Source organism: Hippoglossus hippoglossus, chromosome 4 (genome assembly GCF_009819705.1).
Source record: "Hippoglossus hippoglossus isolate fHipHip1 chromosome 4, fHipHip1.pri, whole genome shotgun sequence".
NCBI classification, from domain to species: Eukaryota; Metazoa; Chordata; class Actinopteri; order Pleuronectiformes; family Pleuronectidae; genus Hippoglossus; species Hippoglossus hippoglossus.
In genome coordinates, this window is record NC_047154.1 from 7,574,883 (window position 1) to 7,594,596 (window position 19,714).

The 19,714-nt window shown below is 40.4% G+C and overlaps 1 protein-coding gene across 1 annotated transcript; it reads right to left on the minus strand.

The window, feature by feature from the left end:
• Positions 1–269: 269 nt before the first annotated feature.
• On the minus strand, positions 270–19,479 carry impact (impact RWD domain protein). Its single transcript, XM_034583298.1, has 11 exons — positions 19,292–19,479; positions 16,658–16,786; positions 16,514–16,566; positions 16,331–16,393; positions 16,101–16,186; positions 11,065–11,187; positions 10,888–10,982; positions 7,364–7,437; positions 6,749–6,839; positions 2,846–2,980; positions 270–547 (listed from the first exon to the last, which is right to left on the minus strand). The coding sequence occupies exons 1-11, from the start codon at positions 19,340–19,342 to the stop codon at positions 488–490; spliced, it is 960 nt and encodes a 319-aa protein (XP_034439189.1). The 5' UTR covers positions 19,343–19,479; the 3' UTR covers positions 270–487.
• Positions 19,480–19,714: the final 235 nt, after the last annotated feature.

Here is a 19,714-nt window from a genome sequence, read left to right on the forward strand (position 1 = left end):
TTTCATTAAGATGCAGATTCAGCTGAAGGGCAGGGATGGAATCAACACCATGACCAAACACAGACTTTGAATCTGAAATGGATGTAGAAAAAAAAATAATTTGTTTTCTCCTGAGCAAAGTCATTCACTCAGGTGTGTGATGGTTTTATTGTTTCTAATAATCGAGTGTGAGGCTAATAGATGTGAAGAAAGAGCACGATCTGCTTACATTGGTTTGTGTAGAAATCCCCATTGTTTGATTGTTTTAATTAAAAAATGTACTGTAAACATTTCATTTCAAGGTTTGCTTGTCAAAAAGGCTTTAATTTAAATACAGCAGTTAAAGCACCTGAAATAACAGTTTGACATCTTATACCTTGAATAAATTAGTTGTAATAGCAAAGGATTGCCGTTCGTTTATCCATTAAGACGCACGTGAGCTAAATGAATGTAAAACTTTGTACAAATGTGTTTGAGTAAAAGTCTTTCTTCTTTTTTCTTTGCAAATTCATTTCGCCTTCTTGCTTTTTGGCCTTTTGGCCTTGGCTCCTGATCTGGTGGACTCATCCTGTGAAACAAGAGGAAAACATTAGCCAATGAACAGATTCACAATTATCTTAAATTAGCACCCCGTTTAATGTCGGCAAAGCCTTTCCCACGCGTAATATTTCTATGGTGTTTTAAGCCCTTGACTCAATTTTTAACAGACACGTTTTGCATGAACTCCTGCTGTGTTTCCCCATCTTACAGAAATGACAGGTTAATATAATTTGCTACGTTCTGATTGGCACGCACCATACTGTTTTAATGTATTCAAAAGATTGCAGCAAACACTGCATTAAGTACTCTTGTAAAAGATTCTCTTCTAATTATTACTGACAATACAGAGTGCCAACTCGTAGAGCTCTCAACACATTAACAGCTTGTCTGGACAGAAAACAAGCATTAATGATAATCCTCTGACATACAGCAGGGTGACAAATATGGAATGAAAACGTGAAAAACATTCATGCAGCCTCTTCATTAATTACATAGTTTGAATGTTTGAAGTTTCGCCACAGTTTTATCCTTGTTACTGCATCTAACAAACAAGTTAATTAACCGACAGCAACTTTTCCTTTTGTGAGGTCCTTTGTAAAACCAGTTCAGTTAGTTTTCTTAGTACAATTTACCCCTGCATCCAATCCAAGTATTAAGAGATTTGATCAATTTTTGTAAATCGTCAATGGCAAAAATATACTACACTGTCTCTTCCACAGAATGATTGTACTGTTTGGAAATTAACCTTTATCTTGAATTGGCTGTTGTACAGTTTAATACAACAAACCTTTGTGTACAGTAATGACTGACAGGTTGAGACAGAATAGCAGGAACTCAAATGAATAAGAGTTTTATATGGGCAATAGAAAGTTCCATGTTTCCCTCAGCAACATGTCTTCATAGAAAAAGATTTAAATAAAATAAGGATCAATTCTGGGTCCTATGTGGTTTCCCTGTATATACATCCTCTTTTCAAAAGTCTTGGATAGCGGCATTACTTAAGAGATGGCAATGTTGGTCTGTCAATTACCTAGGTCCATAAGGAAAAATCTTTAGGATAGATTTTAGCACCTAGTGGCCAAGAGTTTAAGGAAGTGAGCATGAACTGCAACTTCGGTTTGTTTCCAGCTGCACACTTATCATCAATAGTGACATAAAAATGCTTAAAACAATATTGTATGGAGAATTATTTTCCCCAATGGATGACTCATGACTTTGGTGATCCCCTGAATTTACCTCTACTGCCACCAAAAGGTTTTGTTAAGACATCTAAACAAGTATTGAATGGATTGCCATGAAATCCAGGCGACCTCACAATAAGATTTGATCTAAAGTTAACCTTTAAATATCAGATCAAGTGTTTAATCTTCTTAGGAGCGCAGCAGAGAGATTCAGCCTGACATTTTAACGGCACTTTAATTGCATGCTTTCATTGATCACATCTTTTGTAGATATTTATCATGTCTGAATGATTGTACACTGTTTTTGACCTGTCAATCAAAAAGCTTCCGACCAACTCTAGTCAACTTAGGCCAAAATAAATGATCTGTTTGTTTTAGAATAACATCATACCCTCACTGCTATTTTTTAAAGCAGTTCATGAACCTGAAACAAGCCATTCTGCAGTGGATGTGAGTCCCTCCATCCACAGGCAGTGGTGTCTAATTAGCTCTCACAGAGACAGACTCGACATCCAGGAAAAACCGAGCCCTCGCTGTCAGGATGGGGATGAAATCAAGTGTAGGTTTTTACAGTGCTGTTGGTAGGGTTTTGAAGTTGGATACTCTTAGGAGTAGCTTTGCAGTACCTTTAATCTATCTGTGGCTGCGGCTCAAAGGTCCATCATGTTATCAATGGAATAACTTTGCAGAACACAGAGACGACTTCAAAGCAGACTGGACCTAACTTCAGGCTGGTGAAAGCCAGGAGAGAGTGTTTGATCTCGAGAACATGTGGCAACCAGTCACTTCAAATGAACCAATATTCCTAATATGGCAGCTACTGGAAAAAGCTACTGTGGAAAAAAAGCAAGACACTCTTTATTATCATAATAATATGTCTGTATATCCTGGAATTATGTACAGTCTGAGTGTTGAGTTAACTTATGACTTTCTCATACTGCTTTGGTTGTCAGAAAGGCTAGGAAAAACCATCAATTTGCTGTCAGATATCTGGAGCAACATCAGTGTGTAATTCCATTAAATTACAAGATACCAGATGGTTTTTAGCCTCAGCATCAGAAAATTGAGGGAAAGTCAAAATTGACTGATGATGTGTCAGAGGAAGATGACAGAGTAATATGTAAGAGGCCCAGAGAGTGTCTCACCATGGAGGCAGTGAATCCCTCCTCCACCAGGATGTTTCTAGCACAGTTGTTGATGTGTTTGAAGCGGTCAGGACCCAACAAAATGCCTCCATACCACCGAGACACGACCACCATGACATTACGCACATCCAGAATCTGTGGTGAGAAACACGTGGTACATGTGAAATGAGTGTGAATTTGAGGGAGCCAGGAAAGACACACATACAATAAATTGTGACACAACACCATTCCTTGACAGTCATTTTCAAGCACCCAAATATTTCACACCAGATGCGATGTGGTGGATGAGTCTTCATTACATGTGTCTGACTCAGCTGCCAAAAATAAAAAGTCAAAAACGTAAAAATATAATACTCCAACCAATACGAAATGTTAAAATAGGGAACCCAAAAAATACCATTAAAATAATAGTTTAAAATATTTAAGCTTAAGCTGCCACAAAAAAAAGTTTCAGCTTGTTTAACCTGTGAACCAGTTGTGCACAGGCAGTCAGAAATATTGCAAAGAGACCGGGCCCAGCACTGAGCCCTGGGGCACCCCTGTGGGGAGGGAAATGGATAAGGATGTTGGCCCATGCCATAACACATGGAAGGAGAGGTGAGAGATGAGACAGGATTCGAACAAAAGTCAAACAAGAGAGCATTTAGCCAGATATACCTACATTGAAGAGAAGAGAGTGTAGGATACAGTGGTTGACAGTATCAAAGGCTGCTGATAGGTCCAGCATGATAAGAACTGAAGACTGAGCTGCAGCTCTTGCTGCCTCTAGGGCTTCTAGATTTGTTTAGGATTATCCTTTCTACTGAACATGTAAAGATTACATTTACATTAATTTCATCAAAGTCCTGGGAAACAGAAAATAGCCGGATTCACCAGACTACTCCTTTAACATAAAAAGGAGAACTTGGTTCTGCACTGCAACACACAAAAAGAGCAATCTGTAATTTTACGGGGGAACTCATCCACATCTGACAGCTGACACTCTTAATCAGATCTTACTTTTATTCATCATCCACGAGCAGAAAGCACAAAATCTAAATGAGGAAATGGGGAAAAAGCCTCACGGAGAAGAATAAGATTAAGGAGAAAATTCTATGCAAATTGCTCAGTATGCTGAGTGTCACAAGTACAGGATTAATCAGTGTGTTACTCGAGGGAGGAGCAGGAAGACAGCGGACCTGATGCTATCACTCCAGTTATAGTTGATCAGTCAGCTGCAGAAAGTTACCTGATTAATCTACTGCTCTATCTATATGTTTAAAAAAACATATATGATAGGAAGTGGCTCAGTCTGCAGTTATCTTTCTTGGCTAATGCATCACCTTTTTTTTTTTTATTGTTTTGAGAAGCACCAGTTTTCATATGGAAAGAAATTGATAAAATACTGATTCAAACCTGTAATTCTGAGTGTAATGCAACAAGCTATAAACACAACATTATGTGAGTTGATTCAGCTTTGTTAGCAAACCGGCCAGTCAAATGTAAGTCCGATCTTTACCCTCTTTTAGCTCTGTAGTTGCATATTCCTCTGCAAGTTTCCAAACAGAGTATGTACTTTCAAATTTTCAACATAAGTTTGTTGCCTTTTTCCTCATTCATCGAAAATGTAATTTCACAAATTTGAGTCAAGACTCTGCAGTGTTTTTTTGAAGTTGCTGACTGTTTTGGAAGGGGACACTGTATTAGTCAAAGACAGCTTGAGTCATCTGAATTCAGTGCAGCTCATCACAGCTTCTGACATCCTCACCAAAAACTCCAAGGCACTATTTCACACTGGTTTATTTCTCTAAAGAGGTCACACGGCTATAGAGGACAGCCGCCATCTTATGAATGAGTATGAACTTTCACTTCAGTCACGAATCTTGTCGGGAAAAGCTCTAACATAAGACTCCGCACCCTGTGGTAATGAGCGTTACAGAAGCACTACAACTCACTGCCGAGCTCTGATTACAGCAAGCTTTTTTTTTGAGTCACAAACTTTCAAACAATATTACAATGTGGACAATTGCACATTTTAGTGTGATGTGGGTGTGTGCATGTGCATGTGTGTGAATCATAGTGCCATCTGACAGCACAAGCCAGTTACAAGTGCGTCTTTGAAATGTGAAATGAAAAGATTAGTAACTGTGTGAAATTATTATTGGGGGACTAAATCTCTCTGGCGAGGAACAGAGTGGCAGTTCACACATTATGTTAATACTAGTGGTGTGAGTTTTACTAGTGTGGTTACTTCCCTGTGTAAAACCATAAAGACTCAATCTCTGCTTGGCTATCTCTCTCAAGAACCTCTCTACATGAATCAATGTTTGTTTGTGGAACACGGAATAACCCCAAAATAAAAATAAAATATAATAGTTTGAATAATTAATCATGAAATGTGCCTTTTCATTTATGACAACATATTGAATAAAAATGAGACTGTTGTAGCCTGCTGATATGATATGATATGTCATATGCTTTACACAGCAGACAGTGTGTAATGATGATCCCTGTCTACCTTCCATGTTCCTTTACACCACTCAGCGAGTTATTCTGACCTCTGGTTCCTGCTCTGTTTGCGTTATTGGGATTTCATTATCATCCCCACTTTCACACAGCAAGAAATTTTCATAAAGCTCAAAAACGATTCAGAATTGGAGCAGGGGAGGGCCACAGTGCAGTTTATGATATTTTCCCTTTAAAACATTAAGTAGAAAAGTCATAACTTTTTACATTCGTGCAATGAATATACAAATTTCAATAAGAGGGTTATCTGCATGAGAAATGAAGAAAACAAGGATCTGTTTATAATAATCATGCACTTATCTATAGTGATCAATTTGTCAAATGTGATTACTGTAAGTGGTTTCCACTTAAGCACTCAGTCATGCAAAACATAATTAACAGCTATTAGCCTTATTCATTTTCACACACATGTACTGCTGCTTTGCTGTCTGTGTTATATCAGTAGGGATTTCATTTCAAATCTGCAAAGCTAAAGGTTTTCTCATCTATTGCAGCAATTTAGTGCTAATTAGTGAATGTTTGCTTGCTATTATGTTACACTAAGCTGGTGAACTTGGTTACAGCTGCTTAACATGAGCATGATGGTATTGCTATTGTGAGACACCAACGTATATACATATATATAACATATTCTTTTCAATATGCTGGTTTTATCTGCAGATTATTCAAGAAGTCAAGTGACATCATCGTTTTATACTGAAAATAATTAATATAATATACGGTATAAATTTCGAATTCAAAAATTGCTTAATTATTGAATAGAGCGGTTTCACTACATTTGATAATTACTTAAATATTTCCAATGTGAACAAACTATTTATATTCAAAACCTGCTTAGAATTACCATGTAGAATGGATCTGAGAAAGTTATTACTGTTCACTTGTATTCACCCTCATCTGCTGCTATTTTATTATCTAAACACTTTGAAAATGAACCAAACAGTAATGACTTGTTTAATTAATATGAAAAATAATCATTAGTGACCCATGAGTTGTTTTTAAATTTTTTTTGCTTTGTCATTTTTAAGACTAACTTGTGATGTGAATAATGTGTAAAATGTACTACATATATGTGTTTGTGATGTATGTATATATATATATATTTATATATAAATATTAAAAACTTACTTTGTGTTTCAAGAACAAGTATTAAATTGTAGAAGGAACTACCACAGACATCATGACATTTAAGTTTACTGCTGTGAAAGGGTCCTTACTCATAACGATGAGTACGTTTAAAATGCCAAATTATACAGAATATGAAAATGAACAAGGCAGCTTGGAACCTACAATTAAGGAGGCAGAAGCCAAAATAAAGTTGGATGCAGGGAGGAAATTTAACATCATGGTTGTAGTATTAACGTTGGCGGAAAAGCTTTGTGAGTGACAAATAATAACCTGCAGCAAGTGGAGCAATCTCCCCCCTGCAGCTGTCTCGCCGTCGTCCTCGCAGTCCTGCAGGAAGCTGTGCTTGTCCTCGCAGAAAATCCTACAGCAAAGAGAATCACACCAGCTCGGCATTAGAGGGGAGAGCACTAAAACATTCCGGTCAGACTACGACACTGTGACACCGGCAGCCTCTTCATCAGAAAAGTTTTATTTAAGTGCTGGACTAAATGTCAACATCCACCTCCTATGAGTAATGACCACCCAGGCAGTGCATCTCGGCTCGACATCGACCTCATTAGACAGCACTAAGAAACCTCTCATGGGCAAAGGACAACACACACACAGCCACACACAGAAAGACATGCGGGACACACATCTGTCCACATAATACACGATACTGTCAGAAAGCCTTCATTTTCTCTGGTGCTTTTTTGACCTTTAACTGCAGTAGTAATGTGGCCTTTAGAGAAGACAGCCAGGGCTGGAATCTCTACTTATCTCACTTTTTCCTCCTTTAATGAGACACACTGTTAAACTAACCTGCAGATGTTAGCAAGATTTGCATTATAAAGCCATGACATAAACTTCATATAAAAATATATATACATATCTGACATTACTGACCTGTATGCATGAATGTTATGAGTGGCACTAGCAATCTTCTTGGTTTCATACAGCTTTTCCAGGACCATTTTAACCTGCAATACACAGAACAATAAATACCATGACATCATTTCACAGTCACATGTTTCTTCATCCTTAGTGTGGATAAAAAACTGCTGATAAATCGATTTTACCCAATGATCTACCTCAGCAGTGTTAAACATAAAACCTCACACTCAAACAGCATGAGTCAAAGGTTTTTGTGGGAAAAATCACATTTCGTGGAAATAAAAAGGAGTTTGAAAAGCTGAAAACACATCTCAGCTGTTTGTCTGTTAGTCAGCAGGACTACACAAAATCGGATTATTACGAAACTTGATGTAAGGATGTGGTATGGGTCAGAAATGAAACCTTTAGATTTTGGTGCTGATTCGGATCAGGGGGCAGATCCAGGAACTATTTTTTCATATTCTTTGACATTGTGAGGTATTTTTAGTTTTTGTTGATTTCTCAGAGAATAATTCATGGATCTTGATGAAATATATCAGTTTAGAAGAGTGATATTTATGAATGTGTGCAAATAAAATAAAAATCTGGAAAACTGTTGGGCCTTGGTAGAGGTATGCGCTGTTTGAGTGCCTTTCTAGTCTTTTGACAGTTTAAAACTCTTTCCTCATTTGCCTTTCCAATCTTTTACAGTTGACTCAGTTAATTGTTGCGCCACTACAAGAAGATTATTCAACTGAACATGTTGCATCTGTCACAGGTAGAACCAGAGGAGCACCCGGAGAGCGCCATACCTCTGCCAAGTCCCTTGTAGATTTAGTGGGAAAAAAGATGAATGGATCTGTCTGTTTATCTGTATCCATTCCAAACTCAATGAGTTCTTCCTCGGTTCAGTAATCTTACTTTAAGTACTGGATGGTATTTTCCTCTTCAATCACCACCCATGTACACACAGATTTTAATGTCATATTGTATGTACATGAAGCTCTTCCTTAAAGCTTTTATCATTCACTAAATCAAAAGTCTTAATATCATGCAGTATATTCATCTTTTTCACATTTACAGTGTTCCTTTAAAGAAATACCTCAAGACATTTTCCATGTATTTGTGATCCAAATGAAGACATTATGAGTTAAGACATTAAGTTACACTGATCAACCACAAACCAGTGACTGGTCTTAATGCTTTGGTGGACTGTTGTTGTCTTACTCTCAATTATATCTTCATCAACTGAACACTTCCAGATGATTACAAGTCAAATATGTAAATCCTGGACGGGTCTCAGTTTCCTCACGTCATCTGCGCTGTTGTTGAGGACGACGATGAAAATACTGTTAACATTTTTGTGCAAATAGCACTTCACAGCAGGTGGAAGCTTTCAAGAAGAGCTGGCGTGTTAGCGGAGAGCCAGAGGGGGAATAGCGTGCAGGAAGCAGCCAGATGATTTTTTCAGTTTGGAAGATTGCTGAGGAAATTAACACATACGTATATATTATATATTTCTCCTCTACGAGAGCCTCGTCAAGGAATTTCAACTTCTACTTCATGTCTTAAAGGGGACATAGCATGCCCATTTTACCACAAGTTGATATGGTTCCTTGGGGTCTTAATGAAATGTCTGTAACATACTTTGGTCAAAATACCACAAGGATCATATAAAACAGCACCCTTTTTACCCTGTATAAAACAGCCCTCCACAGAGTGACCTGTTTTGAGTGCCTGTTCCTTTAAATGCTAATGAGCCAGCTCCCCCCTCTCCCCCCATGATTTTAAACGATATAAATTACATATTTTATATGATATAAATTATCAAATATGCATCCCATACTTTGTATTCCCCTTGTTGTCCTGGAGTTTTAATTTTCCCAATCACATAATTAAATGTCCCCCTCTGCCCATCCACTACAAGCACACAAGCAGACAGACAGAGAGAGAAAGAGAGGTGGGGGGGGGGGGGGGGCTATGAAGACCATCATTTACCCCCGAACCCCGACATTCAACGGGTACAACAACAAGCGGAGAAAGCAGAATCACGGGCTGACCTTATATATACAGTCTATGGGGCTGACCAGCGCGGAGAAATGCTCGTCCCGTGTGAACAGCCAGGCGGCTGCGCGCTTGAGAACGGCGCTGCGCTGCCTCGCAGCGGAGCTTCCGCGTCCGGTGTACCCCGGCGTAACTACTGTAACCCGGCGTAACTACTGTAACCCGGCGTACAGTAGAGCTGAACACTGCGGAAGTCTTCCACACAGCTGGCAGTGTGGAAGACCGCTGCGAGGCAGCGCAGCGCCGTTCTCAAGCGCGCAGCCGCCTGGCTGTTCACACGGGACGAGCATTTCTCCGCGCTGGTCAGCCCCATAGACTGTATATATAAGGTCAGCCCGCGATTCTGCTTTCTCCGCTTGTTGTTGTACCCGTTGAATGTCGGGGTTCGGGGGTTACAGTAGCGCTGAACACTGCGGAAGTCCTCCACACTGCCGGCTGTGTGGCGCTGACACAAATTCCAGCTCACGCACGGGAGAGCGAGCGGTCGCTCCCGAGCAGCTGCTGCAGCCTCCCAGTCCCAACGATCCAGACAAATGCCACATGTGAGTGAATCGCGGGCTGACCAGCGGAGAAATGCTCGTCCCGTGTGAACAGCCCGGCTGCGTGCTTGGGAACGGCGCTGCGCTGCCTCGCAGCCTCGCTGCCTCCGGTGTAAACCCGGAAGTAACGAGTGTGGGGGGACGGGGGTGGGGGTGGGCCAAGACCATGTAGGGAGACTTCCAGTTCCTTGTTACGACACAATACCCAGGAAGCGCAATCGAGTCGCTCAAGCATGACGTTTCTGACTTAGAGGAACTATAACAAAACGCGCAAGTGTTTTTTCCCCAGAGTTTTGGGGTTGGTAGACATGCCAGATACCCACATTAACCTGTAGAAGCACTAACAAAGTGGAATTTGCATGCTATGTCCCCTTTAAGAACAATAAAGCAGAGCTTGAAACATTTATACACACTGTAAGAGCAGTATCTATTTTTACCCATGTCTACTATATCAATTTAAAACAAACGAGTCATTCGTTTGAGGATGGGATGGTGGTCCAGTGTCCAGCACTGTCAGTGCCCAGCAACAAGGTTCCAGTCGCCAGTTCGCGCCAAGGACTTTCTATGTGGAGTTTTAAGGTTAATTGGAGATTCTAATTTAACTGGAATGGATATTTGTCACTATATGTCAGCCCTGCAATACACTGGCCACCTGTCCAAGGTATACCCACCTTTTACCCTATGTCAGCTGGGATTTGCTCTGGGCCCCACCCCCTGCGACCCTCAAAGGATAAGCGTGATGGAGAGATCGATGGATGGAAGGAAGGAAAGAAGGAAGGATAGATGAATGAATGGAAGGAAGGAAGGAAGGAAGGAAGGAAGGAAGGAAGGAAGGAAGGAAGGAAGGAAGGAAGGAAGGAAGGATGAATGGTTGGATGAAAAGAAGGAAGGAAGGAAGGATGAATGGTTGGATGAAAAGAAGGAAGGAAGGAAGGATGGATTGATGGATTTTACCTGTCTGGGAGTCACCACAGGTGCTAAGTGCGGCTGGAAGGTGCTGCGTCGGTCTGTGATGGTATTTCCATGTTTTATTGGAGGAACCTCTTCATCTAAATGATCAAATTTAAAACATCATACCTGAGCTCTGTTTAATTTAGATCACTGAGTCCAAATAAACAAAATGAGTTGTACCGTTTGAATGATCTAGGAAGAGATGTGCATTTTCTGTGTTCAGTTTGAGAGTCCTGAAGTCAGGTAGGTCTTCATCATCCACGTCCTCTTCAGCCGTCATGTTCACCCGCTCTGGTTGATCCACTGAAGGAGATCAAGTAAAAATGTCAAGTTGTGCTAAAGTAGTTTTTCTTTGAAATCCCCAACCTGGTGCCTGTTTTCCCTGAGTTGTCTGCAGGCCAGACAGCTTGTCATTAAAATAACTCCTACTGTGCAAATTATTACCAAATTACCATTACATGACCTTAACACTGACAGTAAAGGGACTCTGACTGTGTGGAGAAGGATGGAAATTTAATAGTTGCAATCGTGACACCGTTTGGTGAAACACACAATATTCAGAATTGAGCATCATCAAGGTCTTAAGGTTTTCTGACAAAACGTAAATTATATGGTCAACTTGTTATGAGGAGGATGTCAAAGTGTTTAAGCTGTCATTTCCCTTTGCCACTAGGCGGCAATGTGATGGAGACCTAATATTATCATGTAGATGTTTTAAGACTAAGACCCCATGATAAGTTTGGTACAGATTTGACCAAGTAGGCCATTTATGGAGTACTTCCTGTTTCATTCAAAAACACTGAAATTCACAGCCATGGACCTGCCAGATAATGTAAAAATACAGCCACATTGGACTTTTGTTCCAGTTTGCAATTCCTGAGGGCACTATGTAGTGAACACTTCATTTATACACACAATATAATGGACTGTCTTATAAAGGTGATTTCAGAACTCTCAAACAACAGCTGGACACTGTGCTTCTCAGCAAATGTTACTAAAACGGGGTAAAATAGTGATCAGTGACTCTACTGTTTAGTGTTGTGGCAGCAGGCAGCAGGATCGTTTACAGTGTGTAAGTCGGACTACAGAGCCCATGTTCCTCGTTATACTGGATGTTACCCAGGGCAACAGTGCGGCACATTGATTTTATTTTTTAAAGGTTTTTGGATAACAAGGGTATAATTCTTGCTAGTGATGGAGAGATGTCTTCCTCATTCTCATTGTTTTCAGGTCTTTTTCTGAATATTGTTGTTTCTGTCCAATCAGCTCAGTCTAGACTAGACAAGATCTGACTGGATAAAGATTCTTTCATCGGCTGTGAATGCAGTTATTACTTTGCACTTGAAGCGATAAGTTTAAGGCAAAGTGAGGAATCCATTGCAGATGTTATTTTAGCCCCAAGTTTTACCTGTCAGGGGACAAAGTAATGGTTGGTCTTGTATGCAGCCTGAAAGGAACAACACACAGTGCTCTATGTATGATGGAAAATAAGCAAACACATCAATATCTATTGTAAATGAACAGGTTATATACCACTGCTCAATAAAATGAAGGGAACACGTACTCGTCATAGTATAACACCAAGTCAGTTAAACTTCAGGGATATCAATCTGTCAATTTAGGAAGCACAAGTAATCGTGAATCAGTTTCACCTACTTTGGTGCAAATGAGAGTGACAACAGGTGCAATGGAGAGGCAAAAGCAAGACAACGCCAAAAAGGGGATGGTTTTGCATGTGGTAGCCACAGACGATTGCTCTCTCCTTAACCTTCCTGACTGATTCTTCCCCAGTTTTGTGTTCTGCTACTGTCCTTGTCACTACTGGTAGAATGAGGCAGTACCTGCAGCCGAATCAGGTGGCACAGGTAGTCCAGCTCCTCCAGGATGGCACATCCATACGTGTGGTCGCAAGGAGGTTTGCTGTGTCTCCCAGCACAGTCTCAAGAACATGGAGGAGTTACCAGTTACAAGAGGACAGCTGGATAGGGCCATAAAGAGAATCAACCCAGCAGCAGGACCAGTATCTGCTCCTTTGTGCGAGGAGGAACAGGAGGAGCACTGCCAGAGCCCAACAAAATTACCTCACTGAGGGTGGCATGAGGGCCCGACGTCCTCTAGTGGGACCTATGCTCACAGCCCAGCACCGTGCAGAGAACACTAGAATTGGCAGGTCGGCCACTGGCATCCTGTCTTCTTTACAGATGAGAGCAGGTTCACACTGAGCACAAGTGACCGGTGTGAAAGAGTCTGGAGACGCTGTGGTGAACCTTACACTGCCTGAATAATCATCCAGCATGACCAGTTTGGTGGTGGGTCAGTAATGGTCTGGGAAGGCATATGCTTGTAGGGTCGCACAGACCTCCATGTCATAGCCAACGGTACCCTGACTGCTGTTAGGTACTGGGATGAAATCCTCAGAGTGATTGTCAGACCTTACACTGGTGCAGTGGGCCCTGTGTTCCTCCTGGTGCAGGGCAATGCCACGCCTCATGTGGCCAGAGTGTGTAGGCAGTTCCTGGATGACGAAGGCATTGATGCCATTGACTGGCCCTCACATTCCCCTGACCTAAATCCAATTGAGCACCTAAGGGACGTTATGTATCGTGTGTCCGACGCCGCCAAGTACCACACAGACTGTGCACTGATGCCCTGATTTAGGTCTGGGAGGAGATCCCCAAGGACACCATCCACTGACTCATCAGGAGCATGGCCAGACATTGTTGGGAGTGCATACAGGCACATGGAGGCCATACACACTACTGAGTCACATGAGTTGCCGTGATGAAAGTCACACAAGTTGGATCAGCCTGTGATTTCAATTGTTGACTTTGATTTTCTTTGGGGTTTTGAATCCAGCCATCAGTGGGTTGATGATTTTGTTTTCCATCCATTGACCTTCATTGTGATAATATTATCACCAGACTTATTAATAAATGATCTTCACAACAAGGATGTGAGATTTCTTTGGAAAAGATCAAGCTAATACTTAGATGACTCTTAGAATAAGAAATGACATGATCAAAGTTGAACTGCTGAGAACTCTAAGCTTGCCTTGATAAGGTGAATATAAATAGATATGCCTATATTGTTTATGTAGACATGTATTGACAAAAGTTTTTGTTTTTGTGGGCGTTTCTTTCAGTTCAAATAAAAGTGACCCTTCATATTTAGTTGAATATATATTTAGCCTCTCTGATGTTTTTTGTTTACTCCGGTTTACTCCTTCCTGTTTACTCCTTTTCGTTTCTTTCTCTGTGAAATGTGCATCTTCAGCTCCATCACTTCCAACTCACCACCTCTCTTTCTCCTTCTCTCCACCATTTCCCACTAATCTAAAAGGGAATAAGCCGTCAGACCCTCGCTGATCCAAGGAGCTGCGACTCGTCATATGTATTATCACATGAATTTGCGGCGAGAGGAGGATTTATATCTCACAACAATAGGGAGGATAGTTAATAATTTTCAGTCTTGTTGTTGTTCAAACGAGACCATCTGCCTCAATAGCGGATACTGCTGGGCTTGGATACAGAAAACCCAGACAGACCACCCACCCACCCACAGATCCCAGAAGACCTGATTCATGCTGAGACTTGGGAAGAATATTTACTCTGGGTGTCTTTTACTCTTTTTAAACTTTAAAAGATTCTGCCGCAGTACCAGAAGGCATTACATAGATATCGATCGTAATTAGGACCAGTCACTCAAAGTCACAAACAGATGGGCTTTTAAAATGTCCTTAAAGGACTTTGTGTTCATCTTTCCAGAGCTTAAAGCACATCAGACAGTTGGATCACTAATGGAGGAGCATCTTAGCAGAAGATGGAGCGCACGAGGAGGGGAAGTAGATTCATCTGGGCAAGACTTTATCTAATAATTGACTAGACGATGAACAGTGATTTTTATCAGACCCAAGTTGTAAACATGTATTGAAGTCATCGTGTACTCTAGCACGTTGGAAAGCATGCCACTGACAAGTTGCTAAACCCCGGCCCTGACCAGAGACTGGCAAAAATCACAGCTTAACAACCATGACTCAATGAAGCAGGCCTATCAGGATTTAGATCTCTCCAAATCCTGTGTTGCCGGCTATACTTTGCATTTAGAAGAAGTGTGCTACAATAAACTAAATAAAACAGGAACAAATGCATAAAGAATGCAATAAAAAGTGTGTGTGTGTGTGTGTGTGTGTGTCTGCTACGCCGCAAGCTGCAACTGTTAGCATACATGGCTAACTAGCCACCTAACTAGGGCTAGAGTCACTATGACAGTTTATTAGTTTATCAACTTCTTTCAGACTTGTACTCATCAGATATTGATCATCCTTAAACACTGTCAAAAGGATGACATATATACCTAAAACATAAAAACAGCCACAATGTTGCTATCACAATGTAACCATCCAACCTATCAAAGTATCTTTTTTTAAACAAATGTTTATGTTACATTTAATTGTTTTTATTGTAATTAAATATTGATTTCTAATACTGTACTATAATACTAGGATGAGTCTTACTGCACCTTCATTTCCATGTCTTAATTGATAACCTGCACATGCTTAATATGTAGACAACAATATATTTGTCCCTCCAGAGTTTCATAATAATACTGAAACACAACATAAAGATTTCTAACTCACTGGCTCTGCCATGATGTGCATACAGAGAACAGGAAACTAACGTTTTCTTATAGTTAGCTGGATTCTGGAAGTTTGTGGAAATGGCAGTGATGCAGTTCTCCTTATAATTAGTTTGTGTCCTATCAAAAAATATTTTTGAAGCTGTTATTTTAAGGTTAAAAAAACCACATTGTGGTGCTTTAAAATTAGCTCATGCTGGCTAGCTAGAGCTGATAAAATTAGCTAAAGACATAATCTTGCGATTTCATGGTTGATTAAAAATATGGCTTTTGTTAACTCTTATTTGTATAGCACTTATCTAAACAAGGTTACAAAGTGCTTAGATCAATATCTATCAATATCATCATTATGCTGAAGTGTCCTTGGGCAAGATACTGAACCCCAAATGGCCCCCTCTCATAGAGAAAAGTGCTGCACATAGATGCACTGTATGAATGTGTGTGTGAATGGGTGGGACTAGAAAAGCGCTATATAAATACAGACCATTTACATTTACCATATCATAACACACCACATATATGTTGTGCGTTAGCAACAGTCACTAAGGGAGGCCTAAAGCATACATTTCATTTCTCATCACCTGTTTCCGCGCTCTGGGTTTTCGCCACCAGGAATTCTCTAATGTTCTCCACCCACAGGTAGAGGATGCTCTCCCCCACATGCTCCCTGTTGAAAATTCAAACATCCATGTTCCATATTACAAAGACTGAAGAAAGACGGCACCACAAGCAATAATGAAAAGCTTTTGTTGTGGCTAATATCACTCCACAGCACCTCCTCTTGAAGTCAGAAATTATGAGAAGCACTCACACATAGAGGTCTTCCAGGCTATTTGCCAATTTGGCCCTCTCAGGTCCTCGCAACCACGCCGCACTACAAAAGCCCAGAACAAACAGAGGATTATTAAACAGGACAAGGAGTGGGTTTTTGAGTGGGATGTTGTTCTGTCAGTTGAGCAGATCAAGATTACATTTCAAAGGCAAATTGACTTACTTGATCTGGTAGATGGGGGGTGCTGCGCTCGGATAATCAGGTGGGAGAATTATCTGATCAATAAGAAAAGAACCATTACCTGGATTACAAATGAGCTACAAGGACTGACACTCATGACTGTTACGCAAGGTTTCTTTCCACTACCTGCAAACATGCTGTCAGCTTCAGCTCCTCTAAGTCGTTGGATATTTTGATGCAAAATATTCTGGACACTTCATCTATAACACACCATTCATCACCATATATGGACGACATAGCCTCAACCTCCTCGAGCTACACGGGAGGGAGAAAAAACAAAGAACACGCATCAATGTGAGTTAGTAGACTTTGAATAGGAATTAATCCATGATGTCATTTCAGCATTTGGACCCAAATTTTTTTTCACTTTCTTTAACATTGTGAGATAAGCAATTATTTTATATATTTCAATCAATCAATCAATCAAATTTTATTTGTATAGCCCATATTCACAAATCACAATTTGTCTCATAGGGCTTATAGGGATATTTGTGTTAATTTCCCAAGAAATAATGCAGAGATCCTTATTAAAAACAATCAGGCCTGTGCTGAGTGTTAATATCTATGGACAGGTGAAATTGATGATGTTTGCAGAAAATGTCTGTGTATACATGATGGATTATATCTGATTTCAATACATGTGTATAAGTGGCCAATGAGAGGTAAACACTCTCTGAGTCTCCATCTACTGTATATTTTCATTACAAAATAGCATGTTGATATTATTCTTTTTTTCGAACAAAATGAGCAGAGACATTTCTAATTTCCTATAACTAAATGTAGTAAAAATTAATCAAAGCATTGAAGGCTCCTCTACTGTGCAAAGTTATATTTTTGCATCCAAAGTGTGAGAAGAGTCTTTTAACAATGGTAAGTGTTGTGAAAAAAGACCACAGGTTAATCACTTTTTAGGAAAATCTGATGCCGTGACCTGAATGTAATGTCAGTACATGAGAGGGACAAGCTGTAGCTAAGAACTACAACAAATACTCAGTGTAGAAACACAGGTTAATTATGTGTCTGCGTGTGATGGTGTTAATCCCTGTCCATATTATATGACCTCTGCGAACCTGCACAGCATCACATGCATATGTGATAATTAATCCAGGCAACTTGGGAGGGACCTGCAGGGTGTGTGTGTGTGTGTGTGTGTGTGTGTGTGTGTGTGTGTGTGTGTGTGTGTGTGTGTGTGTGTGTGTGTGTGTGTGTGTGTGTGTGTGTGTGTGTACTCATTTTTGTTTCCTCTTTAGGATTTTTTCAATCATAAACACTGACCTTGTCCGGACCAGTGGACCTCATGGGGACCAAAGACTGGTCCTAATGAGGCAGAACACCATGTCTAAGGTCCTGGTTAGGGGTAAGATGTGGACTGTGGTTACGTTAAGGTGAGGCTTAGGCATGAACCACATGGACCACAGCCAGTGTTACTGTCTGGTTGAGGGTACTGGCACTGGTGAAGTGTTTGAGTCCACAAAACACTTTTGGGGTTTCGGGGGTAAACAGTGTAGTAGTTAGTGACCTATCTTCAGACGTAATAAAACAACAGAAAAGAACATAACATGCCTCCATACTGCTCGTGTTGGTCATCAAATTGTCCGCAAGACCCGACATTCAAATTCGACTTGAAACGAGGTCTTTTCCACCGTGTTTTAACCCTAAAAGTCCAACAGAAGTGGTAGTGGACGTTAGCCTTTTCAAAGGTCCTTGAATGCACCTTGTCAGAAGATATCAGTGGATATTTAGGCTAAAAACATGATGTAAATGACACCGTTTTAAGTCGAATATGAATGTCGGAGCTTGTGGATTTTCTGTTGTTTTATTATGTCTGAAGATAGGTCACTAACTACTACACTGTTTACCCCCGAAACCCCAAAAGTGTTTTGTGGACTCAAACACTTCACCAGTGCCAGTACCCTCAACCAGACAGTAACACTGGCTGTGGTCCATGTGGTTCATGCCTAAGCCTCACCTTAACGTAACCACAGTCCACATCTTACCCCTAACCAGGACCTTAGACATGGTGTTCTGCCTCATTAGGACCAGTAATGAGGTCCTAATGGACTCACCTCCAGTTTTGTGGACTCAAACATCCCTCCATCGGCATAGTGGTGAGTAGATAATGAGTGATATTTCATTTTTGGATGAACTATCCCTTTAACTTTACTAAATTCACTGTATTTAAAATATCTTGTCACTCTTTCTTACTTTATATTATCTATAACACTGCTCTTGCTGTCCTTCTCTTCCAACACTTGTTACTGTACGGTTGACCCTGTGTTAACTTACAATTTCATCTATCTATTGGCAGAAACTGAATATTAAATAATCCTCGTGATGTTTTCACTAGTGTGTTTTATCCAAATTGTACATATTGTTTTCTTTACCCTAGAATGTATAGTCTTTATATTTAAAGACTTTATATTTACATCTGGAGCAGGTCCTCTCTACAGAGGCCATCATGTTTTTTACAGTAGCCCAGACTGGACAAACTAAACACCCTTTGAGTTTTTATGACAACTGACGGCTGCCACAGTTTCTCTTTCATGTTTGGAAGGGGAGGTTGAGGTGGGGGGTGTTCAGCTGCTATATGCAACTTCACCACTAAATTCTACACACTGAACCTTTAAACCTTTATTAACGTGTCAGCTGCTGCACATCTGGTGCAGCTGCCAAAACCTGCTGTTTGCAGGACACATGAACACAACCTGTCAGTTTGTTTCGAACTTTATCACAGAGGTTGTCAAAGTGAAAGCAGCTTACTTGAGACTGGAGATCTCCGTCATTCTCTGGATCTATGACGTCATCAGCCATTACTTTACATTACGGGTATCAGCTGTTTAAAAATGAAGGCTCCGTGATAAACAGAGCAGATGAAACTTGGAGAACATGAGCTTCATGCTGAAGTCCAGCCTCTCTGTGTTAAAACTGTAGACTGCTTCCAGGGCAGAAGAGGATTGGCTGCGTGTGCGTTTTGACTTCCGGGTTCTGTGGGGGTTTTCATGCAACAAAGCACTTTGGCACACATTTTAACATCAAAATGAACAAATTCATCACCGGTTTTCGGGTTTATTTTAAAACTCCACGTAGTTTATATGAGTTATTATGGCTTGGATTGGATGAAAACCTTATAAGCGTTTGAAATAACTCTCTTGGTTTTTATTTTGAAAGGTACGGACGATTTGC